Source organism: Gracilinanus agilis, chromosome 5 (genome assembly GCF_016433145.1).
Source record: "Gracilinanus agilis isolate LMUSP501 chromosome 5, AgileGrace, whole genome shotgun sequence".
NCBI classification, from domain to species: Eukaryota; Metazoa; Chordata; class Mammalia; order Didelphimorphia; family Didelphidae; genus Gracilinanus; species Gracilinanus agilis.
The window spans coordinates 137747186-137763128 of NC_058134.1; the positions used below are offsets into that span (position 1 = coordinate 137747186).

A 15943-nucleotide genomic window follows, 5' to 3' on the forward strand; every position below is an offset into this window, starting at 1 on the left:
GAGAGAGAGAGAGAGAGAGAGAGAGAGAGAGAGAGAGAGAGAGAGAGAGAGAGAAAAGGAGGGAGGGAGAGAGGGAGGGAGAGAAAAGTGGAGAGGGAAGGAGGGAGGGAAAAGACAGATGTTTATGACACAAGGATTCTTCACCACTGCAGTTTATACAAAGGGCCAAGAACTAAAATCTCTAGCAAAGATTTTTCCATTGGATCATTAATTACTGTAGACTTATTTGATGGGTCACTCTGCACAGGCTCAGCAAAAGGACACTGAAAATGGGGCGAGGAAGCAAGGTATGTAACATATGTTCGAGGTACTCTTGTAAGTTCAAGATATCACAGCTGCGTTCTAAGTTGGCCAAATAAAAACAAAAACTTTTTTGGTACTTCAAAAACTACTTTTTAAGATTTCTATTATTAAAAAAAAAGACAAACTACTATTATTCAAATACCTTTCCTTAAATCAACTTCACTCAGTTCTTTAAGCCAATTACTTAGAAGGATATTTTTGTCTTGATTGCCCCAACAAATTGATAAACACAATGATAGATTATATCTTTCATCAGACCACCCAGCTAAAACTAAAAAAGATGTTGGGGTCATTTAGTACAGTGCCTTGAAGAAGGTCTTTGGCTGAACGTCAGGAAGCCTGTGGACCCTTAAATTAACTTGACATCTTTCCTGTTCTCTAGAATTTCGGTTTCCTCTGAAAAATGGAGGACTAGAGCAGACAGAAGTAGGCATTCCTAATGCAGGAAGAGTATTCTAGGTAAGAACTGAAAGATTCCCTTCTTGCTTAGGTCTAACTGGCCTCTTTCCCTTGAGTATTCTCTAATCTTCATTCTGTCCCTGCCATGATCAAACATGACCCCCAGATGTGTCCATGCTCATCTTCACAATAAGATCCTTCCATGTGGCCAGTCTCCCTGAGCAGTTGGCTCCTCTAGTTTCTGCAGAGAGCATTAATTTTCATGGTGAACCCAAGAAGCTGTAACGTGATAAGGCTGCAGGCTCCTCCATTCCCTCCCATTGTCTGCAGCTCCCACAGCCATCTGGCCTCCCCAGCTTCTCAACCTTTCCCCTTAGAGCCAAAAATCAAGTTGTTTTATAATTCACATACCCTGGGTGTAGGAGTCCACTGGGTGGTTCAGGCTGCCTCTAAGAACCCGAAAAAGCTATTTTACTCTAATTTCCCAGGTCCCTTCTCTAGCCATTCCTTGTTCCATAAGATTGAGGATTGAGGATACCTGAAGAGTTTCAGAAAATGATGGGCAGTAATTAAAAATATAATTATGGGCTAAACAACAAAATCATATTTCAGGTTATCCTAAAGGCCCATGTGAAAAGTATTAGAACAACCACAGCCCTCTTCTTTTTTAGAAGGCTTTTTAAAAATGTAGAAAAAGGGCTATGTTGAGTGAATCAGACATTTTTAATTTTTTTTCATTTTTTAATTTCATATTGGTCACTGTTGTAAAAGCACACTCATACATCACCAAAAACCCCAAATAAAACCAAAGATAAACAGATGTGAAGGACAACACCAACACAGTTCTCTCCCCGGAGGTGGACTGAATCAGACAATTTGTTAAAGTTGAATAAACTTAGCAATTTGCAAATATAATCCCTCTATATTTCAGTTTCAGAAAGAGTATGATGTTTACTTTTCTGTCTCGTTGGTCTGGTATGAGCAAATGAACAAAATCTATGATTTCTCCACTTTGTCTCCTACCTACTTCCTGACTCTTTCACCAATCCATCCCCCTGCTAAGTTTTACCCCCCAACCCAAGCTCAGTCTTCTGAGTCTTTTCTTTATCATTCTTATTTTTCTCTTTTTTCCTATATTCTGCCTCCCTTTTTCTTTGTTTCATTCACATAGGCATCCATTTGTACCTGGATGTGCGTGTGAATTTCCCAACTTGTATGTATGAACATCTAATCTCTATACCATACAAATTGTGTACATCTCCTCAATCACCACATTTAATAATAACAATAATAAAAGCTAATATTTACATAGCCTCTATGATGTTCTAAGAACTGTACTAAGTGATTTCAAATGATCATTTCATTGGATCATTGCAACAACCCTGGGAGGTAGGGACTACTATAATCCCCATTTTACAGAGGAGGGAACTGAGGCTTGCCCAGGGTCACCCAGCTCATAAATATCTGAGATCTTCCTGACTCTGTGGGAACACAAAGCAGTTCTCCAAAGAATGAAGGACCTCCTCAGGCAGGTGTGCCAGGCCCATGGACTCTGTTTCTTCCCTCTCTCCTCACCTCTTCCCTCTTCTCCTCATATCATTCAATTCTCTGATCTATCAGCTCCCAAGTGTCTGCAAACAAACTCTTTCAGGAGCCCAAATCTAGCTCCAAGAAGGCTGCCCCAGGGCAGTTGGGCAGTTGGTTGACAGTAAACAAAACCAAAGAGCTTTATGAAGGGCCAGCTGTGGTACTTTGTGCCACATTTAATGTGCCATGCATGGAGAGGTCAGGTGCAGTGGGGAAGATCTGGTATGAGCAAAAAGAATGAAATAATCATTTATATTCCCTAAAAACAGGTCCTGTGGATATTGAGCCAGCATCGTACTCCTCCACTCCTTCTACCCCACAAAGTTTTTAAGGTGGCTAATAAAATCCATGACTGAACAAAGGCTTTTCCCAGAAATGTTACCAGTGAGCATCATTTGTTTTCCACTGGAAGGGTAAATGCATCATTAGGATACTTGAAAGTCAGGCATATTCCTGGAGTGAATCATCAGGAGCTAATGGTTATGTTAAGAATGCAAGAAGGCAGCTAACAAGCCCTGAAAAGCAATATTTATGGACTAGGGAAATTCCTTTATTTGGAGAGGCAAGAGACTAAGCCTGACATCTGATTTCAAAACTACCATTAAGAAAATAAAAGAATGATGGGCTACGGAGAGAACAGTGGAAAAATAACAGAGAATGACTACTTGCCCTTTTTTTCCAGTTGATATATATTCTGGGGAGCCCTCGACAGGAAGCTGCTATAATATAGTCCAAGGAAGGGCTTACAGAACAGATTAGAAAAATTGCTGAAAATTTCTTAGCTAGAGCTTGTCATGTGAGGTTCTTTAAAGCAAGGAAGGCACCACCACTTGAGAATAAATAAATAAAATAAATTTTTCTTCTCAGTCAATGGCTCCTGGGTGTATAAAATTATGACTCAACTGGCCGTAGGAAAACATTCTTTTTTTTTCTTCAACATTCATTTTTCTATGCTTATTTCTATGGTTTTAGCAAATAATACGCCTTCCTATGTATGTAGAGAATACATAGAAGTTTAAGGGCAAGATGGAAAACACTACTCATAATTTTAATAACTATATTTGTGATAGTTTAGTGTGCTCATTTTAAAAATTAAAAACCTCACAAAATAACATTTTAAATGCTATATTTCCAAAACATCCTGATTTTGTTACTAAAGTATCATTAGAGCTCAATGAACAGCATATATGATCAATTTGAAATTTCTTTTCTCCATTAAGAGTTCTCTCTTGTTTAATTGCCTTTTTTCCTGTTTTCTACCCAATCACTCATTTTTTCATCTCCATTTCTCCCCTTTTCCTCTACTTCAACTCTTTGTTTTAAACTATGATAGAGACTAAGCTTCATGCTATCAAAATACTTTATTTGGTTGATTGTACAATATACTGCCTCTTCTCTGAATTCTTGTTAAAATAACAAATCTACTGATTATTTGATAATTCCTAGTACCACTGGCTCTGGAATCATATCTGACATCTGATCTTTATTATTCCTAGGACCTTAGAGAACTCATTTAAATTCCCCAAATCTCAGTTTCCACATCTGTAAAATGAAGGGATTGGATTAAGCAGCCTCTGCGGATCCTTCTGGCTCTAAGGTCCTAAAATATTGCTTTGACATCTGCCCCACTTTTTTTTTCATGCTTTCTGATAAAGCAGCTTCTTTTACTGTCACTCCCCAAATATGTCATATTTAAAACTCTTTTGTATTCATTTGTTTTCATTATATATTTATTCTGCATTTACTTTCTCACCCATTAGAATGGAATCTCCTTGTATACAGGGTTATTTATGGTACAGCTAGCAAAACAATAAGTCCCTTTAAGTGGCCATATTATTAGAATTTACACTGCCTATTTCCACCAGACTAGAACCACTTCCCTAATTGACACAGTTATGTAACTATTTAGACTATAAAGGAATATCACTTCAATGGATTTATTATTCCCACTAATTGGCACCTGATGGTATTTATCTTCCCAATCTTAACACAGTGCTGGGCACACAGTAGATGCTTAATAAATATTTGTTCTTTGACTATCCTTCACTAATCATCTCTTTAACAATATGTTTTACAGTCTCACAAGAATTCAAAGTCAAGCTCCGTAATCTCGGTCTGCCTACCTCATTTACTTTTTTTTTGTGACACTCAGGAAATTTCCCCCTTTCTCTCCTGTCCCATCAGATTTTTCAGAGATTCCTGAGTGGATTGGCCATCTCAAACCACAAATTCTTTGAGGAGCAGAAATGTGATTGATCTGGGCCTTGCAACCTGGACTGAAAAAGAACAAATCTCAATTTCTTTGGAAGATTAAGAATTGGCCATGTTTAATTATATCTATTAATTCCATGGGTTATTACCTTGGTCAAGGAAAAGCAAAGCCAAATAACCCTGGAGCAATTCTGCCTTCTTTCCATCCACCACCAGCAATGGGCAGACACTACCCTGTTTTTTTAATTACCACAGTTCTCCCTTCCCCAACAGAGCTCTTTCTAAACTGATTTGTTGTCCTTAGACTTCCTGAATGGTTTCGGCTCACTCTGGACACTATTGGGACAGGACCAGTCACACTTTTGTATTGATTCACTGCCTTTAGTGAAATCTGGGTACATTTTTTAGAAAAGCTAAAGTGATTAATGGGTTTCCTGTCCCATCATGTCAAACTCCTAAAACAATTTTCCCTTTTCCTTATCACCCCCAAAAAGGCCTATTTGTTTCTTTAGGATCTTACTTTAGGTTTCCCATCCTTCATGTGTTGACTAGCCCTAAAGAATTTTAATCCATATGATCTTGCCCTATTCTTCCTCTGAGAAGTTTTGAAACCTCTTCCCAGAAAAGAGACTTCACTTAGCTTTATGTTGCTTCTTGATAATAAATCCTAAGCTGGAGTAATCACTTCCTCTTAAAGGTGGTAGAGGCATTGGTGTCTGATATTTACTACTACTACTACTAGATAGATAGATAGATAGATAGATAGATAGATAGATAGCATTTATATATTGCTTTAAGGTTTGCAAAGCACTTTTAAAATATTGTCTCATTTTATCTTCAAAATAATCCTGGGAGGTAGTTGCTATTATTTCTCCTGTTTTACAGCTGAGGAAACTGAGGCAGAAGGTAAATGACATGCTCTAATTCACACAGCTAGTAAGTATTTAAAGCCAGGTTTTGAACTCAGGTCTTCCTGACTCCAAGTCCAATGTGCTATATATTTGCACAACAAATGCTTTCATGTGGGTAAGAATCAGATCCAATAAAAACATTTCCCTCATAATTCCACAGAGGCAACCAAGTGGCCTAATGGATAGAGCACTGGGCCTGGAGTCAGGAAGACCCAAGTTAAAATTGAGCCCCAGCCCCTCACTGTGACCCTGAGCAAGTCATTTCAAATAATCCTGTTTGACTCAGTTTCTTTATCTGTAAAATTAACTAGAGAAGGAAATGGCAAAACAACTCTGGTATATTTTGCCAAGAAAATGCCAAAAGGTGGTCAAGGAAGACCAAAAAACAACAATTCACAAGATAAAATCACATCATTAATGCAAACTTTAAAATTATTGGCCACAGTGATATGAAAGTATATTTTTTTAAAACCATCCTTTCAATTCAGCTGAAAATATCAAGAAAAAAATCATCTCTGGTCTAAAAGTTCTTTTTAGACTTAACAGACACATTAGGTCAAGGACAAAAGGTCTTTCCTGGGAAAATAGATTTATGGTGGTAACCAAACTCAGAACAAAGTACCTCTGCTATGGTTTGGGATATTGCCTTCCTAGCCCTATAGAATTTAGTTTTATTGACCCATCTAAGGAGAATTTCCTTTTTTCCTCCAAACTCTGAAAAAAGGGCACTGTAACTCACCCTTCTCCTTTCATAAAGGATTCTGACACTGACCTTTGAGAGCAAGCCCTTTTCAAATCCTTGAGAGGAATGGTCAAAAAAGGAATGCACTAGTAGCTACATTTAAGGAACTATTCTGAAACTTAAATTTTGACCCCAAATTATATTTTGACAATTGTAATTTTTCTCTTCTTAGGTTCTAATAAATGTTACATCAAACTCTTGGCATGAGGGTAGAGGGGTAAAAATATTAACTGGTATGAAGAGAAAGGGAATAGACTATGGACGTATCTCCCTCTAAACTGCAAATTGTTTGGAGATTAGTGTTAAATTGAACACCAAAATAGAAATCCTGAACATCAAAGGAGAGATTTTAAAAATTAAAAGTTTAAAATAAAACAGAACTAATATATAAAACCAGGTTCTGGATTGTAGAATAAACAAATAAAATAGGTAAACCATTACCTAATTTGATTGTTAAAAAAGTCAAATTATCAATATAAAAAATGAAAAGGGGGAATTCACCACCAATGAAGAAATAAAATCAATTATTTGGAACTATTTTAGTCAACTATATAATAAAATGATCATCTAAATTAAATAGTCTAATATTTACAAAATACAAATTGTCCCAATTAATGGAACAGTAAATACAATATTTAAATAACCATATCTTAGAAAAAGAACTTGAACTAGCTAGAAATAAATTTCCAAAAGGAAAAAAAAAACACTGGAACCAGATGGATTTATAAATGAATTCTAAGTGTATAGAGAATATGCATTTATACTGTATTTGCTATGTATCAGATACTGTGCTGATTACTTTTTATAAAAATAATTTCATTTAATCCTCATGATAAGGTAAATATTATTATTATTTTTTCCCATTTTACAGTTGAGGAAACTTAGGTAGTACCAGTTAAATTACTTGCTGAATTTTGATTTAAATTTAGTTCTCCCTGACTTCAGTCCCAGAGTTCTATCTGTTGCATGATCAGCAGTCTCAATATTCTCCAAATATTTAAAGAATCATTAATTCCAATACTATCTAAACTGTTTTTGAAAAAATAGGTAAGAAGTCCTACCAAATTCCTTCTAAGAAACAAATATAATCTTGATACCTACACCAGAGAGAGTCAAAGCAGAGAAAGAAAACTAGAGACCAATATCCATACTAAGTATTCATGTGAAAATTTAAATAAGCTACAAGTGAGAAGATTATAGCTTTTATCACAAAATCATATGCTATGATCAAACTAGCCACTTCCTAGTTGTATGTTCCTGGGCAAGTCACTTAATCCCAAGTACCTCTAGGCCTTACCACTTTTCTGCCTTGTAACTAATAATTATTTCAATGCTAAGATAAAAGGTAAGGTGGTTTGTTTTTTTAATTACCACACAGAAACAATGTGAACAATTACAAAATTCTCTTTATAAACAAACAGAGATCTAATTAACTGAAGAAATATTAATTGTTCATGGGTAGGTCAAGCCAATGTCATAAAAATGATAATATGTTATTCAATTTGCTTATTCAGTGCTATAACAATTAAACTACCAAAGGATTACTTTCTAGAGCTAGAAAAAAATCATAAATTTATCTGGAGAAACAAAAGGCAACAAAAAATATGAAGAAAGGAATCTATCAGTGCTTGATCTCAAATTATATACTACAAAGCCATAACTGTCAAAAACAAATTGACAATTTTTTATCTAGTGAGATTAAAAAAAGAGAGATTGAAGAGTGGAACTCATAAGTCCCAATAAACAGAAACACAGCAGCACAGAAACCTACTGTTTAATTAACCCACAGAGCCAAGCCACTGGGGAAAGAACACACTATTTGACAAAAACTGCTGGGAAAATTCAAAAGTGATATGGCAAAAAATTAGTTATAGGTCAACATCTCAAACTGTATACTAACATAAACTCCAAATGAGCAAATTAGAGGAAGATAAAAGAAATCACCCTCCAGATCTTTGGATAGAGAAGAATTAATGACCAAACAAGAGATAGAGAGGTTCACAGAGAGTAAAATGGACAATTTTGATTATATAAAATGTTTTTTCATGAAGAAAAAAAAAGCAATCAGATGAGAAGTTGGAAATTGTAAAAAAAAAATTTCAGCAAGTTTCTCTGATAAGAGACTCATTTCTAAGACATATATTTCTAAGAGCTGTTCCTCAATTGATAAATGGTCAAAGGATATTAAGGGGAAGGGAAGGGAATTAGTATTTATGCAGCATCTACTTGTGCTGGGACTAAGAATAGCCAGTTTTCAGAGAAAGTCAGTCAGCAGGATATATTAGAAAGTAAATTAAAACAAGAACTGAGAATTTCAGTCAGTCAACATTTATTATGTGCCTGCCTATTATGTGCCAGGCATTGTGCTAAATACTGGAGATGCAAAAAGAGGCAAAAGGCAATCCTTTCCCATTACAATGTAATGGAGGAGACAATAAGCAAACAAAAACCCTATGTTCAAAAGACACTATCCATCCATCTATCTACATATACATATATAGGTGGGGAGAATGAGAGACAGACAGAAAGACAATGGGGGAGGTACACATGCTTCTTTTATATGTAAATTGCTTTATATAGGATACATATAGAACAAAGAGGAAGTAAATAAGAGAGGGAGCAAGCAATAGCTTTAAGAGGGTTGGGAAAGACATCCAGTAGAAGATAATAAAGATGGAAGAAATCTAAGCTAACAGTAGTCATATAAAAAAGGTTTTAAATTACTAGTCATTAGAGGAATGCAAATTAAAACAACTCTGAGGTACCACTTCATATCTACTGGATTGACAAAGTTGACAAAATGGCAAATGCTAGAAGGGTTGTGGGAAAAGAATCCTGTTGGTAGAGCTGTGAACTAGTGTAGCCTTTCTGGAAAATGACTTGGAACTATGCCCCAAAATGCTACCAAACTATATAAACCCTTTGACCCAGCAATACCTCTGCTACGCTTATACCAAGAAGAGATCAAAGGAAGGGGAAAAGGACCATATGTACAGAAATATTTAAACCAGCTCTTCTTGAAGAAGGAAAGCCATGCAAACTTAGGGGATACCCATCAAATGGAAAACAGCTGAACAAGTTATTCTATATGAATGCAATGAACCACTCTAGTACTATAAAAAATTTTAAAGGGGGCAGTTTAAGATAAATTTAGGAAAACTTATGTGAATAGATACAAAGTGAAGTGGGCAGAACCAAGAGAATAATATCAGAAATGTTATAAAGAAAATCAGTTGTAAAAGACTTAGTAACTCTGGTCAATAAAATAACCCTCTAATTCCAAAAAACTCCAGATGATATACTTGAGTACAGACTGAAGCCTATTTTTTCTATTTCTTCTTTTCTTTTTTTCTCTTTTATTATTTCCTTTTGGACCTGGCTAATTTGGAGATTTCTTTTGCCTTATTTTGAAGAACATGTTTGCTCTTATACATATTTACAATGAGTTTTGTTTTTTCTTGACTTTCTCAATGGGTAGAAGAAGGAAAGAGGAAGGAGTTTGGAACTTAAAATTAATTTTTTTAAAATGTAAAATGTTTAATTGAATAAAAATTCTTTCTGGTAGACTTGTGACTAAAATGTAGTATATTTCTTTTTTTTTCTTTGATGGTGATTTGGGAAGAGAAAGATTTCTAGCAGATATCTGGAAAAACAAAGTTCCCTATCATGCCTCTGTTCCAGACGAGATCTGTTTCCCCTATTCCTTATCTAGTTCTTCTTTTGGTCCTGGTCATCTGTAACATATTTAAATGAAAATATCACTTCTGTTTCTGCCTGTATTGTTCTTTATCCAAATGCTATCCACCATGTTTTCCCATTCATTCATAAATTTCCTGACATGCATTTATCTTTAAAATGCAATGCTATCTCCACCCCAGATACTTTTTCCTATTCTCTTCCTTTACGATTAAGTAGTAATTCCCAAATATCTGGGGAGTGGGATCATAAACATGAAACTCTGGCTAAAAATTATTTAATTGTGCCTTAAAGAAGTAAACAATTGCATAATATGAGTATGGAAATTCACACTTTTTTTCTTTTTTGGCTGAAATAAATTCAAGAAATGAAAAACATTGGGAACCACTGCAATATAGTATACCTACCTACTTCTACCTCCTATTCTAGTCACAAATCTCATTCCACCAGGTCATCATGATACTTGTCAGATCAAACCTGATCCATTACAACATTAAGATCACTAATTTATCTGGCTTATTAGTCATACTTTGTGCACCTGTCCTAGAACTAACTTTAAATCTCTCCAAAAAATAATTTTTATCTGAAAATTTATCTCAATAGAAGAGTGTCACAGTACAAAATCAGTTAAGCTGTTAGATGAATTACATTTGTGGATTCTTAGGACTGAGAAAGACCATTGCAATAATTATATCCAACAATGGTTTATTATTTTTCTATAAACAACAGGAAAATCTGAGTTTTGAAAGAAAAAAAAATCTTAAAATGTCCCTGATGAACTTGGCACAATGTCTCTTTTCATGTTAATTATTCAATTGGTAACAAAAGTTTAAAATGAAAATAATATTTCTAATACTTACCAAAATGAGCCCTGAGATTAGTGAGGATGTGCCTGTCAGAGCAACATAGAACTTCGGTGTTAATGTGTTCAAAAACATACTCACTGGAAGGAAAACAGAAAGAGAAAAACAAGAAATATGAATGTCAATAACACTGACTCTTTTCTATTAGTCCAGAAAATTTTAAATTTCAAAAATACAGTAGAACCCCATTATCAATTGATTCCTTGCTGTTAAAAAAAAGGATATACAATATATCTAATCACATATCTTGAACCATAAAAACTAAAGCAACTGTTAGCTCTGCCTCCAAACACTAGCCTTGCAGAGCATTTTCTACTGTGGTTACAACTGAATACTTTATGCAAACAACCAAGTTACTCAACTGTCAACCAAATACTGGAAAGCCATGACTATGTTTTTGTTGGCCCAACAGACTAAGCCCTTGAAAAATCAAATAACAATTCTACAGATACAAAGTCAAAAAGAACAATGAATTAATATATTATATACCATGGTAACCAAAGGGAAGGTTAAAAATTGGATGTCTGGTAAAATCCTAAAACTTATTTAGGGAGCTGCAGGGTTGTCCTATTTATGGAGCAAATAAACCATGCCAAAATACAACCTTCTATTTAAATAATACTCTTTTCCCCCAATCATCTTAACAACCAATTTCTACTTTACTCCAACAAATTCATTCACTAGGAAAAATCCAACTTGCTGAATTGATTTTTATATAATCTACTGTTTTTCAAAATATAGACAACACCCAACTTAGCCATTTTTTTATTATCACAACAGTATTAGTCTACACACTGCTATACTATGTAATTTTAATTATACATTTCATTATTCAGAAATTGACCTTTTTACTGTCCTACACTGATGATTTATCTTTCTACTTTTTCTAAGTAATGTGTACTCAACACATTTATGTTTCTTCATCACATCTTTCTTTGGAAGAAAGTCAGTTATTAGCTCCAATTTTAAAAATACAAAACAAAGCAACTGAACGGTAGCGTAACTAGGGTGGCACAGGCCAACAGCCCTGGGGTACCAGCCAGGAAGGGCCCAGCCAAGGAGTCAGTGAAGTAAAGCAGATACTCATGTTCTAGTACCAAAATAACTGGAGGGTCATAATGTAGTCAGTCTATTAGTGGGGAGGAGAGATAGGACACTAAATAAAAGATTCACATGGAGTTTAAAGGGTTGATTAGCTAGTTTTGCCGTAAGAGAAAAATTTGCTATTTGTGACTTTCAAAGCTAACAGTCAGTGGAAGAATGAAATTAAAAACCGGAGTCCATGATTCATAATTAGGTTTTAATATCCTGGGATTCATCTCTTAATTATCACAATGGGATATCTTTCTATCCTCCAAATCCTACCACCTACTCCCTCCTATGCTATTTTTCTAATTGTGGTTAAGAAGAAAAGGTATATTATATTCTTTGTGTGAACATAGATGAATATACTTTCTTTTTGGTGGATTTTTTCAAACAAACCTGCTGAAAACCTAAATCAGAATCCTCTGAAAACTGATCAATTCTCCAATTGCAGAAAGAATGAAAAGGGATGGGAAACTAAAATCCCAGGAAAAAAGTATATATGTATATATGCGCATGTATAAACAGGAACTTGATTCCATTTAAAAAACAATAATAAAGCCATTCATACATAAAGTAAAATACATTCCAGTAAATACTGAAGATAATACAGCAACTAATATTAATATATACTTATACCATATTATATCATTTCATATCATATTATATTATTTTATACATATATATGCTTCAGGTCGTTATATTCATCTCAAAGAGAGGAGACATGAAAATGGAAAGAGAGAATGGAAATGAGTCAGGCAAGGACAGATAAAGGCACAGAAGGAGAACCAGAAAGTGACAAAGTTTATACCTCATATTTGGAAATTCCATCTTTCTTGATATTGCTAGTAAAGATTTTAAAAGCCATATTTCACTTTTACAATTATAAAAAAGGAATGCACTCCAGGATACTTATTCTATAGCCCATGAACTGGAGCACCTCCATCCAGGGAATAAAGTTATTATGTTGAGTAAGGTCAGGGAAAGACAATGACAGGACTAAAGAGAGGCATCCTCTCAATAAATTACCATGGGATGATGACAGAGGTGGTCAATAGATTTGTTTTCAGATGTATTTTATTTTCATTTAAATTGCTTGAGGTGAATTAAAAAAAAATAAGAAAACTGTGCTCTTTTCAATTTTATTCTATTATGTCATAATAATACACTTCATTAAGGCTTCTCCTTAATTTTGGGTAACAAAAGAAATCCATTTGAAACCAAGTGAAGACAACAATCATTGAGTCTATTTTATTTTGGCACATTCTGTTACATGTAAGGGCAAAAAGTGATCTACAACAGTCTTCAATTAGAGTGTATAAGGTTGAAGAAAGGACAGCAAATCCTATAATTGCTTTGACCTGCACAAACTCATCATGATGAAATGTAAATGTACATCTGGCTTATCATGGAATTGATATATACTGGATTTAGATAAAAAGTCTTTACTTTATATATACATTTCAGGGAGCTAGTTTAATAAATTCAGAGAGTCCCAAAAGTTTTAGTGCAATTTTATAACTTAAAACTTGAGCTTTAATAGCTTGAAGTTGCCCTAAGATTTGGGGGACATAACATATACTGAGAAGTATTATTAAAATGCATTAGGCCTAATGGAAAGAAAAAGGGAAATCGAGTCCTTTCATTAGAGAAGGAGAAAAAGCTCTTAACCAATTACACTAAAAGGCAGTCGTTTTTAATACATGCTTTTATTTCTTTGGGGAAAAAATAGCACGTTCTCCATTGGGATGAAAATACAAAAAAGCCACATTGAAATGGGAGAGGATCTACTTAAAGAATACTCAAGTAAATTAGTAGATTGTTTGAATCTACAGGCTTGAATGACCTACAGCTGAGGGCAACTAAGGAATTAGCTAAAATTGATCACTGAAACCATTCATAATAATCTCGGAGTATTAATGGAGGCATAGTAAGGTCTCTGAAAACTAGGAAGGAGAAAACATACCACCTGCATTTTCAAAGGGGGAAATTGAAAATTCAATTAGATTTCCGAGTCTTTTCATATGCTAAAACATAACAACAAAAACATATTCCCAACCAGCCCAGCTTTGCGAAGAATAAATTCTTTCAAGCTCTTCTAACTTCCTTTTAAAACCTGGCAGTAAGTCCAATATATCACAATATAGAGGGAGGCGTAATATATCTTTAAACTTTTTATCAATGCTTTAATTTGATCCAATTAGACACTTTTAAAGGATAAATATTTAAGAAGCATATGTAATGGCCACTTTTGAAATTGTATTAAAGGGAGATTTTCATTTATTTATTTATTTATTTTGAAGCCCTTACCTTCCGTCTTGGAGTCAATACTGTGTATTGGTTCCAAGGCAGAAGAGTGGTAAGAGTAGGCAATGGGGGTCAAGTGACTTGCCCAGGGTCACACAGCTGGGACGTGTCTGAGGTCACATTTGAACCTAGGACCTCCAGTCTCTAGGCCTGGTTCTCAATCCACTGAGTTTCCCAGCCGCCCCCTAAAGGGCAATTTTTAAGATGCTGAACTTTAACCTGACACAGTTGTCTTATTTTTACTGGTGACCAAAGGTAATAGAATAAGAGGTATATTATTAAAGAGTGGAAAATTAAATGGGAGTGTTTTATAACTGGGCACATGAATTTTAAAATAACTTTTGCAAGCTACAATGATGAATGGATAAAAACAGAACGGTATTCAAAAAAGACAAGTAAAAGACAAAGAGGAAGAAGGCAACTATATAACTATCAAAATATGGGAGGTTTCACTTGGGTGAGCATGACAGAAAATTATCACTGGAACTGGAGACAGTCATGTCAAGAATACAGTTATTAAGATCCATATAACATGGCATGTATTATACAAAGAGCTCTTCTATTAACTACTCCTATTCATGTAGGTTTTTAAAAGATGGACTGTTCCTACTTTTAAAGTAAAAAGTATTCCTGTAAACCACTGCATCACAGCAACTTATCAAAAGAAAGACTAGGTATGTCTACATATAATTGCACTTTTTTTTCTTCCAATACACGTGGCATTATCAGTGCAAGCCAATCATTAAGCTGGAAAGTGTGGCTAGAAGTGAATTAGAGGTGCTGGTCTGAAATTTTAGATTAATCAAATAGGTTTGGCTTTCCTGTCTCTATCAAAATCATTTATGGAATAGACTATGAAGATTTTAAAGGAAAGACTACATGAGTAAAAACTCAATAAAATGGAATAAGCATTGTAGAGTGCATACCTCTAATTCTTTTATTTGCTTCTCAAGCTGAAGTTTTGAGTCACCCTCTCATTCACTCAGAACTGCAAGGCTGCTATAATTAAGTTCTTCACTAGGCCAATTTAAAGTGCCAACATTTTATTGGGTATTTGTATTTGGTAAATTTCATTTAGAGGACCAACAACTCAAAGTCTATGGACAGTCTTAAAAACTGGGATTCTCAGCAGTCTTTGTCTTGCTTTTCCTCCACTCTGGCACCATCACTGCTGATGCAGAAGGCTGAACAGGAATGAGGGCCATTTTGGTTTTTTCTTTGTTACATGAGTTGCCACTGCCAAGAAACTTGTAGACAACTGGCTGGCCTACTGGTGATGAACTATCTGTATTTAGCTGTTAGCCCTTAGCAAACAGATTCATTCTTTCTGGGACTGTACTCAAAAAAAAAAAAAAAAAAAAAAAAAAAAAAAAAAAAAAAAAAAAAAACACCTTTCCAACGCAGTTGAAATCTGCCAGAGCTTGGACTCCTTTAGAACTGAAGGTCATCGACAGAGACAAAAGTCCCCCAGAATGGGTGGCAACCAACATATTTAATCAGAATCATCATATTGATAAGAAAACACGTCTGTTTGAGTATCTTTGTAAGCGATGTAGAGAAACAAATCAAAGGATTAGAAAGGAGGGTTCTAATTAATTTAATGTTCTTAGTAACTGAGAATAAAGTAGAATATTTCAATATATTGGAAATCTTTCAAATATGTGTACATATATTTTCCTGGCTTAATATGGATTCATCCAAAACTGTGATTTCTCTGGTAGAGGGAACTCTAAGTGAGAAAGCATCCTCAATTGATGCAATTCAATTGCCCAGTCACATAACCCAGCTATGTCAGAAAAAGGAATTGAATCCAGGTCTCCACTTTGAGCTAAGCCCTAGCT

The 15943-nt window shown here is 34.8% G+C and overlaps 1 protein-coding gene across 2 annotated transcripts in view; it reads right to left on the bottom strand.

Moving 5' to 3' along the window:
* ST7 (suppression of tumorigenicity 7) overlaps nucleotides 1-15943 on the bottom strand; it is a 330306-nt gene that overhangs the window by 171154 nt on the left and 143209 nt on the right. For both annotated transcript variants that reach the window (XM_044679523.1, XM_044679522.1), the window contains exon 2: nucleotides 10710-10792. In XM_044679523.1, coding sequence (XP_044535458.1) covers nucleotides 10710-10792 — 83 coding nt within the window. The remainder of the gene's footprint in view (nucleotides 1-10709; nucleotides 10793-15943) is intronic.